This window comes from Anopheles coustani, chromosome X (genome assembly GCF_943734705.1).
Source record: "Anopheles coustani chromosome X, idAnoCousDA_361_x.2, whole genome shotgun sequence".
In the NCBI taxonomy this organism is placed as follows: domain Eukaryota; kingdom Metazoa; phylum Arthropoda; class Insecta; order Diptera; family Culicidae; genus Anopheles; species Anopheles coustani.
This window is the reverse complement of record NC_071290.1, coordinates 5472421-5492476: the sequence shown is the minus strand read 5'-3', so window position 1 is coordinate 5492476 and position 20056 is coordinate 5472421. Positions and strand designations below refer to the sequence as shown.

The 20056-nt window shown below is 45.0% G+C and overlaps 1 protein-coding gene across 1 annotated transcript in view; it reads right to left on the bottom strand.

Annotated features, from left to right (window-relative positions):
- Nucleotides 1–4450, bottom strand: part of LOC131269257 (uncharacterized) — a 51833-nt gene extending 47383 nt beyond the window's left edge. The window contains exon 1 of the mRNA XM_058271606.1: nucleotides 4387–4450. Coding sequence (XP_058127589.1) covers nucleotides 4387–4450 — 64 coding nt within the window. The remainder of the gene's footprint in view (nucleotides 1–4386) is intronic.
- Between the last annotated feature and the right edge of the window lie 15606 nt (nucleotides 4451–20056).

The window sequence follows — 20056 nt, the reverse complement described above, 5'->3', positions numbered from 1 at the left end:
CTTGATCACAGTAACAGCTTCGGTGAGCATGCGTTTGTGCAACACTCGAGCACAAACCCTTACCATTTGTTTTGGAACGATTGATTAATATGAATCCATCACGCACGAATCATCCGGGTTGACTCATGGATCTTTGCAGATTTAAAACTCAAAACATTGATGGCTTCGTCAATCTGTTATTCAAAGAATCTAATTTAACGAGTTATAAACCTCCAAAACGACGCAAAGATTCATTCAGGTTGATTTATAAGAATCAGAGTTACCCATCTCTAGTGTTGCTTTTTGAGCAATTTTTATAATTTCAATTTCATCGTTTGATAGTTATTCTAAAGGGGTTTGGCAAATCCTTTCAACTATTCTTAAGAACGAATACGTACGCGGAAGTTTACATCTCTCAATTTGGCTGTAGGATGCTTTTGGTAATTATTTTAGAAACTAAATCCAAACAAATCCATTTCCATTTTGACGTTTAACGATATATAAATAGAAGCTGATAAAAAGATGTGAAATTATGTCCACGTAATCTTACAAAGCTACTGTGTATCAATCCTCAGAGATTGTTTATCTTTGCACAGTGTTTATAATTTTAGTTTCAACTCGTTGAAAGTGATTCTAAAGGGATTTGCGAATCCTTTTAATTATTCTTAAGTGGAAATACTTATTTATGAATACGAGAGAGTTCACATCTCACGCATGCTTTGTCAATTTCGCTGCAGTGCGCTTTCGGTAATTCTTTTCGAAACCAAACCAAAACAAATCCATTCCCAGATTGACGTTTAACACGTTGACTGCCATATCAAAAGTGGGTGATAGTTCTAAAAAGTTCTAAAAAGTGTTTTAACCATAAACAAATGAAAATGCAACATAAAAATTATAGTAATATTTTATGTCAATTCTTTGAGAAGCAAAGTTTTTGCTTAGCCTTCAAAAATGGTTGGTTTAATAAATGTTTTAAGCAAATTTTATTAAAAAGGATTGTTCTAAAAAAGTGTGCTAAAAACGCTTGGCAGCCAACGTGTTAACAGAAGCTGATAATTCTGGACTCGTTCGCCTAAAACTTGTTACAAAGCTCCTGTTTATCAATTGACAGCGGGATTTCCTCTCCGCTCAGGTTGCCTAAATAAAAAGAAGCTACAAACACTTGTTACTTTGAGGCGAGAAAGCTGCACTCCAATCGGCAGCACAAAAGGTGGAGTAAATGTATTAAATCCGTTTTAGAACGCCGAGACACAATAACCAATTGTAGGTTCATTTCTCAGATGCCGTCGCGCGGGTAATTGGAAGCATTCGAAGCCATTGATCACGATGGTAGCGTCCTCCTGCCCGGCTTGACATCTGCCTTCGGGAAAATCGATCTCCTCCGTTACACTCCCGGCTCTTTCCGGAAGCGGGCTGAAGTGCAGAAGAAGAAGAAGAAGAAGAAGGAGTAGAAGAAGTGGATGGGGCGTGAAAATGGCTGCAGCGTGGAATGCAGAACGAGGAGCACACAGCCCGAGCAGCCGTTTAAATGACAATCCTATCAGGCGCTCAACGTCATTATTTGTCACCGGTAGACAGGTTGGGCCCCCCCCCCCGTTTTCCACCCGTCGCCTGGAATGTGCCGTCTTAATGGTTAGCCGGAAATCCGATTGCGATGGCTTTCCACTTTGCCGGTTCGCCAGCAGCGTGCCGGCGACGGGTCTTCGGCTTTCCCTTGGCACGGGTACGGAGTGATGAAAGCGATGCAGCTCGAGCCTGCCACCGTACGGAGTTGGGGACTTCAAAAACGCCGGGGGGTGGGACTGCTGGGCCTAGCTGGGCCTGCTCTGGCTCTGGCTTCTATCGATGGTGTACCGATAGATCACTCGCACACACACACACACACACACACACACAAAACGAACGAGGAGCAGGTGTGCTGGCCAGCGTTTGAAGCCAAACCGAACGAACGAACGAACGAACGGACGGACCGCCGACGCCCACCGTACCCTTGCGTGTCCTTGCTTCCGGCAAAGGAATGAAAGCCGATTTTAGCCTGCAGCAACTTTTGGCAATTCTCGCTCCGGCATCGATGCGGCATCGGCAGAGTGCGCGGCAGCAACAGTCTTCTTTATTGCACCGGCGTACGGCGTGTGTGCTTGAGATGGCACCGTGGTGACGTGCTGGAGACAAACGTTCGCCTCGCGCGAATCGAAATCCCTTTTTCGAATGGCGCTTCCGGAATCCTGTTGGGTTTATGTGTGTGTTACGCAAGGTTGAGGATTTTCCAACATTTCGATCGGCTCGGCTGATGATGGTGAGATTTACCCCCGGCTTCCCTTTCCCCAAAGGTGCTCCTCAGGTGCCCTGCACCTGTTGGACATCGGTCGGATGAGCGGAAGACGACCCCCAACGCATCGTTGTCGTTTGAGGAAGCAACTGGAGCGTCCTAACGCGTCTAATGAATCACCGCGTGTTTGTGTGGGTGATTCGTCCACAAACACATGCCCGCTGCGGGGGGGGGGGGGGGGGGGGCGCAACAGATCCGAATCCGAGAGTCACGTCAGGGTACGTCCGCTATTGCGGGAGGACTGCGCCCCACACACCGTCCGAATTATGGACGAACATTTTGCATATCGTTTTCAATCATTACCTTCTTCGGTCTGCCCGACATACCCGACTCCGTACGTGATGAAGCGACTCGAATCACCACACATCACCACTTTTCCGTTCGTTCAAAGGACTCCCAAAAAAGAAATCAAGAGTACGGGATCCTGGAATCGAACAACCGGAAAGGCGTTCGACCAACAAGCCGACAGCCATCGTGTCACACCTCGCGAGATCACACTTGTCATCCACTGTGTGTGTGTGTGTGTTTCTCGGGGCCAGCTGCGTTCCCAGTCGATACGTCAACCGGGGCTTTCCTGACACGACGTGTGGAGATATACGTCGCACGACAATTTCACGCCATTTGTGCCGAATGTGAGTGTGAGTGAATCTTACCGACATTCACGCCTGGGAGGGGGAAAGCCTTCCCAGCCATCAAGGACCTGTGCCACCGAGCACGGTTCGATTCGGGGTCGAAAGGAGTTGATTCTTGTGTTTTTTTTGTGAGAGCCCGCCCACCTACCAGCATTTCATATTTCATAATGTCAACGCGTCCCGGGCACGTTTCACTTTCGTTCGATTGTGTTTTGTTTTGGAACCGAATCGAAGGATACCGTCTGCGGGCACGTCCTAAGGCGAATGGGATGAGTGCCCGGGGCGGGGTAGGCTCACGTAGAGGCCCTGCTTTGCATAACCAACGGACGGTGCAGTTTCTTTCCGTAGGCCCAGAACCCAACCCCCCCCCCGTAAAGGCCACGTTACCAATCGCAACGCGAACAAGTTGACTATCGCTCTGGAAGGATCCAGGGTGTAGGTGTCGGTGTCTCACAGGCGTAACCACACATGCAGATCAATCTCCAACCGTCTGTGCACGCGGGAGGTGGAGTTCGCTGTTGCTGGGGATAGGCGGAAGAGTTATTCAATTTGTTCAATTGAATAAAATATTGTTGGAATTGAGGCGCGCCTAACGTGCTCCAAACTGCTCTATTATCTGAGTTCGCAAACAAGGGAGTGACACTAAGAACTTGGAACTTGGAGTCTGCTGCGTGGAGGCAGCTTGACGTTATGTAAGCCAATTCGAAGATTTTAAAGTTAATATGAATTTGTTGTAGAAGTACTTAACGTAGTTAGATTTAAAGATGTATGAATTAGAGCTCCTCTTCTATGTAGACATACTCGTAGTTTATGTAAAGCGTCTCCAAAAACACTTTGCAAAACGGAACTTGAAATGGAATCGAGTTCTGTGGGTTCCTTCCCACCGGGAACTAAGTCCGGCTTTATAAAGCTTATACACACACACCGTAGGACTACATTTTTAAAGCTGATATACAGTTTTACAATTTAACTGCAGCACTCCGAGCCAACACGAAACAGACGCCATTGCTTTACAGCGCACTGGCGTAACGTTCGTCACGCCACGCCAAACCCGTCGCACCGTACGCTCCGTGACGGACGTCATGATGGTGGGCTGGATGTCAAATGAATGTCCAAAGCAGGGGCATTCGCGAAGTTTCAACTTCGCGTCACCCGAAAGCTGCAATATTTAATACCAGCGCAATTCCGCCCGAGGGGGGGAACCGAATCAGCCAATTGTTCATTATTCCAACGGAGAAGTCGCTTTCGTTTTCTTGTAATGTGAAGGTTTCTCCATTTCTAGCTCTTTTTTTATTTCTCGGCAGTCTATGACTCATGTTTTGCCTTTCGACTCTTATATCCGTTCTCCGAGCTTAGAACTAGGATTTGCACGGTTGTTTACTTGGAACACCAACATTGGTAAGGATCATACCTGCACGACACACCCCATGCAAACGGTGTACTTACCTTGTATGACGACAAACACGGTGCAGAGCGGAATCCAGCGCATCAGCTGCATAAGGTTCACCATTTTTGCGATCAGCTGCAGCAACGCACGGGAGGGGTAACCACCATTCACACTAGCTATACACTGGTTCCGTTCGGGGGTTCGGTTTTTCCCTTCGGTGCACCTCCTTAGGGGTTCAACCGTACCGCATGTTTGATTGGTGAGCTGCACAAACACCGGCACGTGCTGGTGTGACCGTTGTCTCTCTGTCTGGGCAGGAATTTCACCGATGAACTTACAGCTTGGCAGGGTTACTAAGAGCTAAACTTCACATTCTTCTGGTATTTACTATTCTGGCAAAATGTATGATTTGAAGAAATTGAGCAAAGGAGTTGCGTTGTAATATAGATTTCATTGGGATAGCCTATTGCTTGAAGTCAAGTACAGGCCGGGTAGACTACGTTACGTATTCGATTTTATCTGTCAGAAGGTTCTCTACCTTCGGGAAGCCAATAATCAATTTCAAAAACTCTTCTAACATGACAAGGTTATCACATTGGATGTCTGCTGTAAGAAGCTCTAAAGATAATTAAAGTAATGCTCTTTCGTGTCAATTAAGATCCTTTCTGAGGCTAAGTTTTTAGCTCGGCCATCTGAACAGTTTACCATCATTATACAAATGTTCTCCGATCAGTTTCTATGAGAAGTGAAGCTGCTCGCTGAAGGATTATTTTTCACGTCCTTTGCTTGAGAACTCATACGAATATCGCTGCTTCTAGTAAGACCCACGCAAGGCGTAGCTTATCGCACTTATCGAAGTCCTCAGCTCCGGATGAACTCTAGACACCAGAAGGAACTGGCGGCTAGTCCAACTCCAGCCAACTAAGGCCTCAGTGCACTGACCACCGCGAGATAGTGAAGCACCGGATGCGCGTCTGATTACGCGTCGTGATTGCGTACCGTGTTCACCAGAATCGGATGGTAGGGTTGCGATGTACGCAAGGTTACGGCCACTACTGAGTGAAGCAGCGGTCCGGTGGCAAACCCGAACCTAGCGATGCTCGGGCTCGGGTCCGAGGAGGACTACCCGAGCTGGTCGCAGCCTCCGGAACCCGAACACGGAACTGCAGCCTCCTCGGGTTTCGTTGGTTTCGCTCTCTCTCTCGTGAGAGCTTCGGGCATCCGCGCCCAGACAGACTACTCCTAGGGACAGGCTGCATTCCCGATGTCTCTCTAGCATGATGACGCCTGCCGATGACGATGATGATTACTCGCCCCGGTTCGGAGATGCGATGTGCTTCACCCTCGGCGGGACATAGGCGAGGCTCCAACAGCTAGAGCTGCTACTACAAGCCGCGACCGACCGTGAACGAGGAGACAAGAGATCTCGGCCCGATAGCTCCTTTGGCGCTTTGTTTGGTGCCTCGGTTGAGGCGCGGCGGCCCGCTAAAGGATATTGATATTGTTAAGGCATACTAATTTCTCGTTTTTCACGCCTCTCCCATTCATTACACCCCACCCTGGTTTGCGTACCTTTGCGGATGATGTTCCGGATTTTTGGTCCACTCCTTCGGTTCCCTTCCCAAAGCTTCAGCCATCTTTTCCAGCCTCCAGCCCGGTTCGGGTGGTTGGGGGCCCTCTTCACTTTTGACGAAAAATGCTGGGCGTTTATCGATTTTTCTTAATTTAGTGAACCGGTCCACTTCGCACCCGAGTGTGTCAGGAGGAGGTACTTCCCAGTCTCCGTTTTTGGGGGGAAGGGGGGGGGGGGGGGGGTTTCTGGAAGCCCCTACTCGGGCCAATGAAGACACACCATCATTAGCCGGTTATTCCTTTCCCCCCCATGGCATCAGCTTCAGAACGAGTTGAAATTGATTCAACGACTAATTTGGGACTCGACCACCGCGTGGAGAATGGGAGGCAAGGGTAAAAGGTAAACTTTACAATTTGTTAAATATAAAACTCACCCCATTTCCACCTGCACCTGCCTGCTTCGATTCGGCAATGGGTTTTCCCTCTTCGAGGGGTGGCGAAAAAGTAACGGGGTTTGTTATTTTACCATCATTTTGCCCCGCACACCGCGTGCGTTTTTTTTAATATCCCTGACCGCTTCTTGTTCATTATTATTTTCCTCTCTCGCTCGTTCGTCCCTTCCCCTTGCATGTTCCGGGGAAAAGACGCGCCAAGGGAACACTTTCACTTTTTCTCGTTCGCATTTCACATTATGTTCGCTTAGTTCTCTTTGGTTCACTTCTCCCGCCTTGCCCTCTCTTTCTCACTCTCTTTCCCATTGCCAGTTCATCCCGATAAAAACAAAAAACTTTAACAACTCCTTTGTAGCCCAACCCCACCAACACCGTCCCTCCGCGTCGCCAGGATCGCCAGGACGACAAACAAAAAAAGCTGGCAGCGTTATCCCTCCGGTTAGGGTTAACTTCATTTGCCTCTTTATCGTGTTCCGCCACAATTTCGGGTGAGGAAGGGGGGGGGGGGGGGGGGGGTGAGGGATAATAACATACCGGTCTTTTTTCGATGCCGAATTCGCAAGAAGAGCGAGGCGCAACTTCATAAGGAAAGGGCGAAAGGACCTCCTTTTTTTTTAACGAACTTTCCCGAAGCGAGGGTCAGCGCATTTTCGAAGTAGAATTCCGGCGGGGGGGTAGTCGATACCCATGTTTTTCGTTCGGTACGCTTCTAACCCAGACCTTGGAGGTGCATCTTTGGATTGAAATGTGAGGGAAAGGGCATTTAGACAGGACCAGCCTTGCTTCAAGCCTAGGATTTAACTCACTCTCTCTCTTAACGGGGGTAATGTTTAAAGCGCGCGGGACATACGTCTGCAGCGCTTCCGAAAGGCATTCCAATTCGCGGGCCCATTTCGTAGCGCTCCGGCGGCAATCTACATAAATCTTGCCAATCGTGCGCCGTAAGTGCACGCTCTTCCTTTGATGCCGGGTCGATAGATTACAGCTTCCCCACCGAAATCGTAAACGGATAACGATCGCACAGCACGCCAGTGCCCAATCAAGTCCATCAGCGTGAGTGGTTATCTATTCCCCCCCTCCCCCTCCCCCCTTCCATCCGTTCCCTGCTGAAAGGCAGGCACTCGCGTGCCACTCGATGTGAAGATTTCGATTATGCATTCTACAGGCAGTTTCGTGTTCGGCACTGAACGAAATTAACTGAGTTTTCTACAAACTTCCCCATCCAGTCTAGGAGTGCGGACAGGGGGGGTGGTTCTTTCCCCGATCGGAGGGGGTTTACGGGAAACAATTTGCCAGCTCGTCACTCGACTGTCGGGCGGAGAAGGGAGCGTGAACAGAATGCGCCGGTTGTCGCCGTTTCGGAGATGTCGAGATGGTTTGGATTTTTAAAGTCGTTGACTACTCGGGAAGTAAAACGGCAATCTCCATTGGTTTTTCATCGATAGATTAATGTTCCTAACCGTTTTGAAAGTGAGTGTTAATGTTGCAAATGGAAGTTAAGCGTTTGGATGCTGCATTAATTAGTATCCTGAAAGAGGCTACTTCATTAGACTCAACATTCGAACTTGTGACTTAAATATCGATAAACTGTTGAAGAGAACAAGCAAAGAAAAAGCCTAAATAGGGATCTCAGTTCCACTTCGAAATAATGAAACAGGAACATAAATTTCACATTCATCGTACTTAATACGATGTAACCAAGCTTGCGTCTTTGTTTCAGGATGTTTCGCTTTCTGCTTTAAATTTTATTTGCAAAACAAGGATACAGATCCTTTCATTTCGATCTTCACGATTTTTTTATAAAGTAAAATAAAGACGGACATTTTTATAAAGTTAAATAAAGTTTTCTGGAACACCAGTAAAAAGGGACCATATCCAAAACAACTAACTTTAAAATTTGACACTTTGGTAGGTTCAATCAAGATTAGTCTTTATCAAGAACACAAAACACTGGAGCGATGTTTTATCTACCTTTTCCCTTTTATCGCTTGCAAATTTTATACTACACCGTTCACTGTGTTTATTATGTCTTTTTGCAGTATCTGTGAGATAACATTGTTATTCTTCTTACCTAACATTAGGTTTTCACTCATAATAGATACGTTAATTAACTTGTTGTAGTTCGTTTTCGTTTCAAGTATCTACCAAATGTTTAGTTTTTCTCTACTTATTTATCCAGCACAAACGCATTAAGGACACCCCCACAAGACTTCGTTAAGTCTACATTGTCTCTAACTGGTCTTAAGACAAACTTAACAAGGTGTTCGCACTCTTTAAATAACAAAGATTTTATGCTTGATGATTGGTTTTATAGTTATCTTTTAAAAGTTTTAAAGATGTTGAAACAATTAAAACAGTTTTGCTTTTTGAAATACCTCAATAAAACTGATTCGACTTAGTACACCCATGTTAAAACCATGGTAAAACTTTTTTAAATCTATTTGGCATTGGAAATGTATCTTGGGATAGCTTTCCATCGTTACAAAGTTCACTTGATCCCGAGCCGGAAGTGCAGTGTCCGTTTCCATTTCGTTTGCCCATCCGGCATTCATCTTCCTCAGGCCACTTCCCTCCCACCTTCTCTGCAGCTTCCACGAAACACTTGCTACAATGCAAACAGAGGCTAACACCGAAATCCTCGCTGTTCGGCGAATTTTCGATCAGCGGTTAAGAAAATTGGGAAAAATTTGAATTTCAATAACATTTCGCTCGGTTTGACCTTGTCCCCCCTTCGTCATTCCCTCCGCTTTCGCTCGTTATTTTTGTCAAACACACACACACACACATTCGCTTCCACATGCAAATGCGTGTGCCCCGCGACGGTTCGTAAGACGCGCCGGAACGCGTTTCGTTGCATATAAATTGAGCGCGAGCTTCCAAACAAGCAAAACAAAGCAACCCTCGACTACTCGACAGCGCCCAGCGCCCTATAGGCTGGCCCCTTGCGCGTGTGTGGTGCGTTTCCACAAGTTTTGTTTATTATCTTGTGGAATGTAAGCATGAAAAGCTCCGAAACGCTAACTGGCTAAATGGAACGATTTTGATGCAATCGTTTAATCTGCCTGAATCATTCGCATCCTCTTCGGGGAAACTAGTGCCACCCTCCCACCGATCCATGCAGCTCCCGACCTTTGCTCTGTTACACCATCAGACTCCCCCCCCCCCCCGGCCAACCCACAAACACAGTCGGCATCTTTATGTATCCTCTTCCTCCATATCGTTTTGCAGTAATCGGATTTAATCCGCTCGTTTCCTCATGCCTCAATCGGAGCGCCAGGGAAAACCAACTAACCCCCCCCCCCCCCCACCCTTCCTCCAAGGGAAAACCAACGTTCGTACAGCTTCCCCTACACTCGTTGTCTTGTGCTGGGGGAAATTACGGCTCGTGGTATGAAGACCAAGAGAGCAAACCAAAAGAAAAACAACAGGCCCCATCAAACTATAAACGCTTTCAAAGGATTTATTTCGTCGCGCTGCTCGTCCGCCGTTTGGAACGTGGCCACGCTTACGACCCCTTCGGGTCGCTGGTCGTTGTTTCAGATTGCGGAAGTACGACGATTGCGACGAACCCGATGGCCATTTTCTCCTCGGTGCGGAAAAGGAAACGCTTTTTTTTTGTTTTTTCGTTGGTTGGTCGTCTTTGTCGTCGTCACCGTGTGGCATGTACGGTTCGGCCTCGCCATTAACGTTCCCCCCCCCCTTTCGCTGGAATCCGGGAAGCTGCGCCATTGCGGTATGCATCGGAGTCGATATAAACCCGTATTAAAACAGCGTGAAGTTGGTGAACGCGTGCAAAATTTACAACACTGGAGGCAGCGCAAACACACACAAACACACACACACCCAAATGCCTTGGTGAGGTGGAGTTGTGGGGGGGGGGGGGGGGGAAAGGAAACAAGAGGGTCGCCGAGCGAAAATGCGATCTTCATGTACATATTAAAGATAAGGCAATAATGAAGGAAAGTGGGTAACAATAAAAATCCGCTCCTGCGTATGTGTGTGTGTGTTTTCCGCCGGCTAGTCCGTTGTCCGCTGCTTTCGTTTTTGATGAGGTTTTTCCTCCCTTGTTTTGTTTTTTTTTTTGTCGCCACACTCAATCAATGACTAGCCGTGATGCGCCTCGCTTGCGTACGAAGGGAAAAGTGTGTCTTTCCAGAAAAAGAGAAAAAGAGAAAAAGAGAGAGCGAAAGATCTGGGATGTGCTTTTTTTCCACCCTGGCCATCGCCCAAACCCTGGATGTACATCAGAGGGTACTCGTGTCCGTCTTCCTCTCGTACCATTTTTTTTTTTTTTCGTTGTGTAAAATTGTATTCCTTCCCAGTGCGAACGTGAACTATTATAACCTCCAAACAACAAAAAACAAAAAGGAAGAACAAACGCCGCAGTCGGAAAAGCGAGTCGATGAAACAAACTAACAGGCGGTAATACAAAAATTTAAAATGAAATAAAATCCAGCGCCAAAACGGGACGGGTTGCGAAAACGCAACGGACTGGCCGGGGCGCGGCATCGTCAAAAATGTAAACCAAGTCACGTACCGCACTCGCAATCGTGACGAAACGGACGGGTGTAAAACGGGTCCCAAAAAACAAAAAACCCAGCGGGCTACCGGAGAGTATCGGGAAGCCGGCAACAGGAGGAACACAAAAAAGGGAAGCTACCGCGAAAAGCAAACAAAAAATTGTTACAAAATGTTGCAAAGAGCACAAATTGCCGAAAACTGGTTTGTCTTATGAAAATGGAAAGGAAGTAGAAGAAAAAAGAAAAGTGACGGTGTATTAAGGGTGGCATGTAATATAACCGGAATAGGAAATTTGATAACGAATTCAGAGAGTAATAACACCCTATCGGTTTAAAGAACCATGGTAGGGAAAATTGAACTATAAAAGGTAAAAAAGGATTCACTTTTGCTAAGATGTGAAACTAAATTATATAAAAATAAAATAACTATAAAAATATACCTAAATTATGCAAATTATCATTACATTAAAGTGACAAATATCATATCTCTTACTTACAAATCCTAGTTTACACGTTTGCTGTTTCATCAACTTTCAGCTTTCATCATTTCGTATATTTTAATCATCTTTCTTAGTTAAAAGCTTTTTAACACTTTTGTTTTTTCATTCATGGTAAATGGATAGCCGTATTTTATTGGCTTCATTAAATGAGCAAAACAATAGATGATAATAAAATGTGACCAGATCCTATCAAAACATTTCTTGTGGACAACTGAAAGTTCCTGTAATGCAAATCAGTTTAAACGCAGTAAAGTAAAAAGGTTCAACTGAGTTTAACCAACGTAAAACTTCACCACAATCGTGAGAGTACGGTGCATTTGTAAACAAAACAAATTATTCTCCTTCGCATACGCATGTTTTACGAAAACGGTGGCGTTAGTCCCGAAGTTTGACCTCGGCCCGCAAAAGGGCGTGAATCCTTACACGAGGAAGGATGTGGGGTCCCATCAGCGGAGGGGAGTGGATAAATAAGTGTGAAATGGAGCAGTGCTTCGGAGCGGTTTTTCCTCTAACCGGATTTTTTTTTCTATTTCGCATGCTAAAAACAACCAAATATCAAGCGAGTGCATCACGTCCAATGATTAATGTTTCTCAATAAAGCTGGGTTTTGGTTTGGGCGTTACACACACCGACACACACACACTCTCTCTTTCTCTATCATCATTATTTTTCTCATTCGCACAAACACTGATGCTTTCACCCCGTCGCCGAATTTGCTTCACCCTACGAGTGTGTGTGTGTGTGTTTGTGCGCTTTACTTGTTTTATTATTTATTTTCCACCGTGCGGTGCGGTTCGGCATTTTCCCTTCGCCTTTTCCTGTTTTCTTTTTCAAATTGATTTATTTTTCCTTGCTGCACTCATTCGATCCCGGGCATTCGGGAGGGGTTTGGCATTTTTCACGTGTAATTTTCCAAACGGCTAGAACATATTTTTCCCCCAGCGCGAGCGACGATGAGGTGACTTCATTCGGAGTTCTTTTTCCATTTTTGTTTTTTTTTTTTGCAACCGCGTTTTCAGCTTTCGCCTGATAGCTGCTACCAGCCGCACTGTTATTAAACCGGCCTGGTTGCATTCCGGTTCCGTAAAAAAAAAAGGAAAGGAACCGAAATCCCTTGAATTCGAGGGAGGGACGAAGGAAATAGTACAAAAACAGCCACAAACATCGCCGGTATGTTTTTTCCCGCGTGTGTGTGTGTGTGTGTGTGTGTGTGTGAGTATGTCGGTGCTCCAGGAGTACATTTGGGGTCGACCACACCACAGTGCAGTCCGTTGTAAGCAGTGTGTTAAGTACGTGCATTCCAGCGATTTTCGTTTTTACTCCCGCACTTTCCCTTCCTTCGAGCTCGTTGTTCACGCAGTTCGTCTGTGGGGGGAAAAAAAAAAACGGGAAAACCAAAGCAAGTATTTTTCTGTGTGCAATGTTTGTTCGAGTACCCGGCTAGGAATGCCATCCCGGCTTTACGAGAAACCCGTGGCGTCTCGACCAACCAAAACCACAAAGACGCCACCTTCTGCAAACTGCACAAAAATGCAGCTTGTCTGCAGTGTCCACGGCATGGAATCGGTTCGGGGTTTTTCCAAACTCTCGCTAACTTTTTTTTTCCCTTTTTTGCGCTTCCGACAAAAAAAACCCCCCATCGGAGGGAAAAACTCCTCGAATGTGTCACCGAACACCGTTGGGGAGGTGGGGAGTTGCGGAACCCTGGAGCTTTCCGAAACAATCTTATTTCGGGTTCGGGAAAAACCACCGGCAACCTTTCCTTAGGGGGAGAGTTTGACTTTCCCGTTCCCGTGTTCCCCCCCCTAAAAGGCGAAGGCGTTCGCTTTCGCTACATTTAACACCTTTCCCGAAAGCGCCCGTAACGTCTGCCGGTTTTGGGTTTATCTGCACCGAAACTGAAACGGAACGCGAGGGATGGGGTGAAAATGAGTGGGGGAGGGGGGGGGGGGTGTTTCCACCGTACTTGTCGCACTGGACGATGTTAAAATAACTCGAAAAACGATTACGATTCGGAACCCGTTTTCATCTCCCAACCCCCGAGCTGGTGGTAAATATCGACAGCACATACGTTATACACTTTGCAAAGCGCCATGTATGTGGACTCGCCCCTAAGCCGCTCCCTGTAATTCTATCCCACGAAGTAAGCAGCACACCACCGGCTTAAGCTTTCTAAATAACAGTTTTATGGCTTTCGGAAGCACACGAGGTGAATCATTTTATGAAAAATGTTCACTTTCAATTACTAATCGTGCTTTTAGACGCTTTCCTGTTCTAATGTTTGTTTCAGTCAAGTAAAACAACCTCTATTTTTCCGAAAATATTGCATTATTTGAAAAACTACTTTTCATTAATAAAACAATAAAGATAAATTTATAAAGCAGGGAAACTTCGCTTTTATTTATACAATGCTCGCTTAAAGTATGAAACAGTTTTAATTGAAAACAGTACGTTTGTTTACTTAGTTAGAACCGATTCTTACACAATACAATGTTTTGTTTAGATTTTTATGTGATTTATAACTTGTTTTACTTGCTTTTTTTCTATTTACTAACTATGATTTGTAGCTAGTTAATACAAGTTTGACTCATTGTGATCGTTAACGGAAATAAAAAAAGCAAAGTATATTCGAGATAACAGTTTTCCGTATGCCGCTTGTCCGTTTGGTGCTTTATGCGACTACTTAGATAGTATCGAGGACAACTTATCTGGAAGCGTTCATACCTTTGCTTAGTTTTCAACTTCTCTGCGCCGTAAAAACTCCCCCCGATGGCCGAGAACTCGTCGGAGTCAAGTGTCGGCTAATGGGCACGTTATCGCATCTATTTTCAACAAACACGAAAATAAAGATGTATCCCAACCGCACTGCTCACCCCCACCCTCGCCCCCAAACCACTCTCTTAGGGCGGGCGTGCCGTAGGAAACTTACCAAGACGTGGTGTTCTTTTTTTTTATTTTCTGCGCAATTTTTTTCCTTTCTCTCTCTCTCTTTCCTACCATCTCAATCTTCGTGCCTTTGCACCGAGTGGGGTGTTAAATCTTGCTGAACCTTGCTCATCCCGGGCGCTCGCTGGGTGCCTTCTCCCTTCGAACTAATCATTCACGTTTCAGTCATTAATCTTCACCCCATCTTGCGGGCGGGAGAGGGGCGAGAGGGGCCGATAGCCCAATCTTTTTTCCCTTGTTTTTTTTTTTGCCAAAGAAGGCTCCCGAAGGATGGCATCCATCGTCCAGAACGTGCTGAAGGGAAAGGGACGCGGCCGCTGAGCTACCAACTTTATCGACGTCGACGACGTGAGCAGCAGAGAGCGTGGTCAACCATCCCCCATTGGGGTGGAGGAAGTCGCCACCGCGGGCCCAGCGGATGAGGCGGACAAGCGGAATGACAGTTCATCACTTGTCATCGTCTATAAATATATTAAAACTCATCAAACATGATCGAAACGCCATCAGTCACCTCTCAATCACCGTTTTATTACCTCTTTTTACGCTGATAAGAAGTCGCCGCCGGGCTGAGAGGGGAGTGGGGGGGAGGGTGGGCTCAAAAGAGTACGCCGTGTAGACCGTATGCTTCGCAAGTAGATGAGAAGAGAAAGAGAGAGAAGAAACATTAGTCTGGATGAGAAGAAGGAAGTCGGAAAGGAAGCAAACAAGATGCCATAAAAAAGGCCCCACAGCTCAGAGAGTATGTCGGTGTGTGTGTGTGTGTGTGTGTGTGTGTGTGTGGAGAACACCACCGACGAGGAAACGAACCGATTTTCCGGTGCGCGACCAGGCGCCTCCATCATCGCTCGCCAGCTATCTGCACCCAATCGACACACGCGTTTTGACGAGACGCAGCCGAATTCGGTGCGAAATATCGTCAGCACTCTTTTCCCGTCCCCTCTCCTTCTCTCCCTTCCTCCAACGGGCTGGTGGGTTTGCCGGGCAAAAATCCCGCTGGCGACGGGGACGGGAAAAAAAAAGGAAATCACACCCCGATAGGCGCACACCATAATGGGCAAACAATTGGGCCGGAAGAAAAAACCTTCCGATTGGAAATGGGAGTGGCCCTTGGGTTCTTTTTTGTTTTCCGTGCTTTGGTGCAACCCCACGCGGAACAAAAGGATGAGCTGCGACCCCCCCCCCCCCCCTCCCCTCGAAGGTGACGCTGGTCCGTGCAAAGTGGGGCGAAGAAAAGCCGGAAGGACGGATGGACGATATTGAAACAAAAGAAGGAATAGGTGTAGGGAGGAAGCAGAGTGCAGGTGCCTCAAGAGGCAAACTAGTGGCGTTCTTTCTTTTAAAGGAGCAATCACAGACTTGAACTGTCTACGGATGGTGCGAGGATAGGTCGGTGGAAGGGTGGATAGATATATTTTCCCGCTCACGCTATCCGCGTCCCCCGATCTTACCAGTTCCTTACTACAGTTTAGTGAGGAACAGTGGGTTTATTAGTCAGGTAAACTCATTTTACACCACCTAAAAGATTAGCAAGTTTAACTTGAATTAACTAAAAGCAACAGATTACATTTTTATTTACGTAAACAATCCATAGTTTTACACATGAAAAGTTAACATGCAAACATGCAATATCAAGTTGAATACAAACTTTCAATAAACCAGCAATGTTTTGCTCCAGTTGATGCTACAAAAGAAAATCCTTAAGAAACAAAACTCGTTAAACCGATTAATAAAATTGGTGAAAGGATGAACGCTCATTTGCTTTAGTGTTGTTGAGCTATCTTACAAATTTAAAATCAACTAAAATTCTGCCTTAAGGTTCAACTGATTATGATATATTTTGTCACACATAACACAACTGCAAGCATCTTAAATAATTAAGTTTGTTATAATCGATTTGCGTTACTTGATAGTGAGAGGAAAAGTAACAGTTGATAAAATTGTACACATTGTACAATTATTTGATTATTCCCTTGCAGAAACTTTATTGAAATCGAAAACTTAGCAAAAAACGCTCTTTGAAGTTAATTTTTGTACTAAAGGACAAAGAAAATACTAATACGAAATGGAAGTATGAGTGAAAATTTTGATACCTCTCTCACTAGAAAAGTTTTCTTCTTCTGTTGTCTTTTTTATTACTTGATAAAGCGATTACCGGTTGGTTATAACTGTATTTTTTTTCAATTTCAAAGAGTCCTTCTTTATTTGGTTACATGAAAATATAATTTATGTAATGCTATAAAGTCGGTTACGAAAATAAATTTTCTTTTCAACTCATCAAAACTATCATTTACGAGACACGACTGCGTATAAATATATTTAGCCGTTTCCCATTTTACCCGCAGTTGTTTGCTTGTAATCCCATTGTGCGAAGTGGGCGAGCGTTGCCTCCCAACCGCCCCGAGAACCCATCGCAAACACACCAGCTGGAGTGTCAATCGCACGCCGTCCGTCCGCCGACACACACACACACATCTGGGGGTCGCCTTCTCGAGCAGCAAATGTTCCGATCAAAAAAGCAAAACGAGGGGGGAAAACTCTTCTGAGAAAAGGAGTGGAAGAAAGAAAAAAGCACGGGAAAATCTCGATACGGCAAACGGGAGCGCAGGGTGGTGGGGCAACGGGGAACACAAAAAGGCAGACATAAAAGGATACAACGATCCGTTCCGAAATCCGGCTACGTCCCGTTTTCTCGCCCGAAGGGCGAGGCGTACCCCGACGAACCTCGAGTCTAGCATGATTCCTTCCACCTCGGAAAACTCTGTATAGCGACACATGCACACACACACACACACACAGAGACGCTTCGGGCGGGCATGTGTGTCGCGCATTCTTTGTTTGTAAGTTCTGCTGATGTCTTGCCTAGTGGTGCCCTTGTGACTTTCCGGCGGTGCCAAAAGATCGGAAGCGTTGATAAGATAATTTATATTGGAAAACTTGTGCTTGCGCGCGATGGCTAGATGGAGATGCCCCTCATCTGTTTATCCCTTCTGCTTGCGATTTGCTCACTTTTTTTTTTTTGATTTCCTCCCCTTGGTTCATCTTTACCATGCATTGTCAATCGTTGAATCGTTTTTTTCTTTTCCACGTTGCGTGACCCCATTTCCGCCAACGGTCAGCCGCATCCGGTTGGTTCCGTTTGTGCTGCCAGCTGCTCCCATCCCGCTCATCCGGCGGCATTCCGGCGGACTGGATTGACTCCGTGCTGCTGTCGACTTCATGCTCGTCGGGAGAAACCGGTCGTACCGTTACGGGAATGGCATTCAAGTATCCAATTGCGATGCAGCGGAATGCAGCTGCCCTTTTTCCCGAGCTCGGCGACGGCGGGCTTATTAGGAGAAAATATTTCAATTCTGCTTATTTTCCGCCATCAAGCAGAAAATGTTGAGCAAGGCAGCGGACTTTATTGCTTGCGCGAAAGGTAATATTCTTTTGTGCTGTTTTGCAGTCACAAATTTAGAAACATTGTTGAAAGATCAAAACCGAACAACCAATGCTGAAAGTACGAATAACGAAGTGAAAAAGAGAATAGTAAATTAAATGCAAGAGAACCTACTGCAGGAAGAGATAAATATAACAAATGTGGATGTCAAAGAGTGGGTAAAATGAAACATAACAATTTGTAAATGAAATAAAACTCGAATCGAATTAGATAGAAAACATCTGAACTGATGAAACAGGCAATAAAGAAATGAAAATTATGTTATCTCGAGAGGGAACTGAACTAATTTAAGGACCGGTTTTTACTACCTTCATCACTCGAAGGGCTAAGTAAAGCAGATGTAATCGATAAGGAAAGGAAATCGATGAGTGAATGGAGGCGATAACGTGCGGAAGCGTCGCAAAACATGCAACCGTATCACTCACCGGCTCATCACGGAACACAACATCTCCCGGAAAAGAAAACCCCGGGCACGGGCGGCGGGGGACTGGGAGTGGGCATGTGCGTAATAAATTATTTATGAAAAAGGATCATGCCCTTCGTGGTGTATCCGAAACGAGGATAAAAAAAAAACACTCACACAAACATTCTCGATTGATAGGAAACGACGCATGTGTCAAATCGAATCACACAACGCGGCGGTCGACGGCTCAATCAGGGTGCGGACGAGATTGTTGAAAGCTGAGGATATCTTCCTTTTTTTTTTTGCAGCGTGCTTGTGAGTGTGTGATGTGAATGATATTTTTTTTCTTTTTTTATTTGTGTTTCCATCAAGGGCGGGTATGGATAAAAATGGGAAGGACACCAACCGTGGCAGAAATATGCAGAAAATATTCTCTGCATCCCTTCGTTGGAAAGAATTTCGAAAAAGAATCTTAAGCTTGAATTTATTTATTATTTTGGAAAACATTTCGATAATAATTCAAAATACAAGAGAATATCTATGACTTCGTCTTGTAAAAAAAGGCTAACATTCAAAACACACATAAAAAATTAACAAATATCAAAGCTTATTTGAATGATTCAATACACTGTTTCTTAAACAAAAAATCATAATTAAACTTAAAAGGTTTTATTTTACTTTACAAAAAACTAGTTTGTCAAATGCGTCACCATGTTGGTTCGATTGTGCTAACTTTCACAAATATAAATTACATAGAATTCAAAAAGAATTCCTTAACGCTATACTAAGAGTTCCTCTTTTATATAGATCGAACAAATTAAACAACATTATTCTACTCAAGTGATTTTCATTCTATTATACATTTTCCCCTCACACTAAACAAAACTTAAATAATGTTATTTCAAAAATATTATACAGCAAAATCAGCTACTAAACCTTAGCAACAAAGTAGAAAGATTGTTTTGAACCCATTATTTATGTAATGCTAAAACCCACAAAATATGTATCAATTTAAATAATTTATCAATAAGTAGTGTAATTGTATGTCATAAATTGTATACTACTAATACTTAACAAAAAAACTTGTAATCACTTATTTTTAATCAGGAGAGATGTGAAACTCTTGTTCAAAAACAAGACGTTGAACAGGCTTAAACTAAAATGATTTACAGTAGACTATTTTGCTTCGTTGTGTTAACAAGAAGTTTTGATAATTTGAAAGCACAATACTTAGATGTATTGTAAAGTATCGTAAACGATAATACTACCTTACTTTAAGGACTTTTAAGCTTTCAAACAAGGCTTTTAGTTTGTTCTAGGACCTTGAAGTAAGCCAAAATGGTCACACAACATCTGGTTTGAGACTTTTATTCGAGTGTTTTAGGTTCTTTTACAAATATGTGTAAAATTACCCGGTGCCATTGAGAGATAATTAAACTCGAACGAAGGGTGAACGCACCTCCACCTTTGGGAGTAACCGAATATGCCATTGCAAGACACTCGTCTTTAAGCTGAAACCCTCTCGGAAGCTTCCTCTTCCAAGATGCGGGCGGGAAAATGGGGGTTTTGTTTTCGGTTTCGAATAAAAGCCCCTACAACATGCCGTTCGTCGCCTCCGGATCGCTATCGGTCGCTTTAATTAAACACCGATTAGGAGTGGCCTTGGGTCCGCCGGAGCCACCAGACGGCACCGATGGCTGATAATGGAAGCGCGATTTCCACTTCGCGCGCTTCACGAGGGAAAACAAACGACAGCAAAATCACGTCATCGCCGTGTGATGACCTCGCCCTTGCCACCTTCCTTCCGATCCTGTTCCTGAAGGGGAGGATAAAATACACTCAAATAAACAGGAACAAGGAAAACTTTTGGGCAAAAAGGAGAAGGCGAATGCCAGGA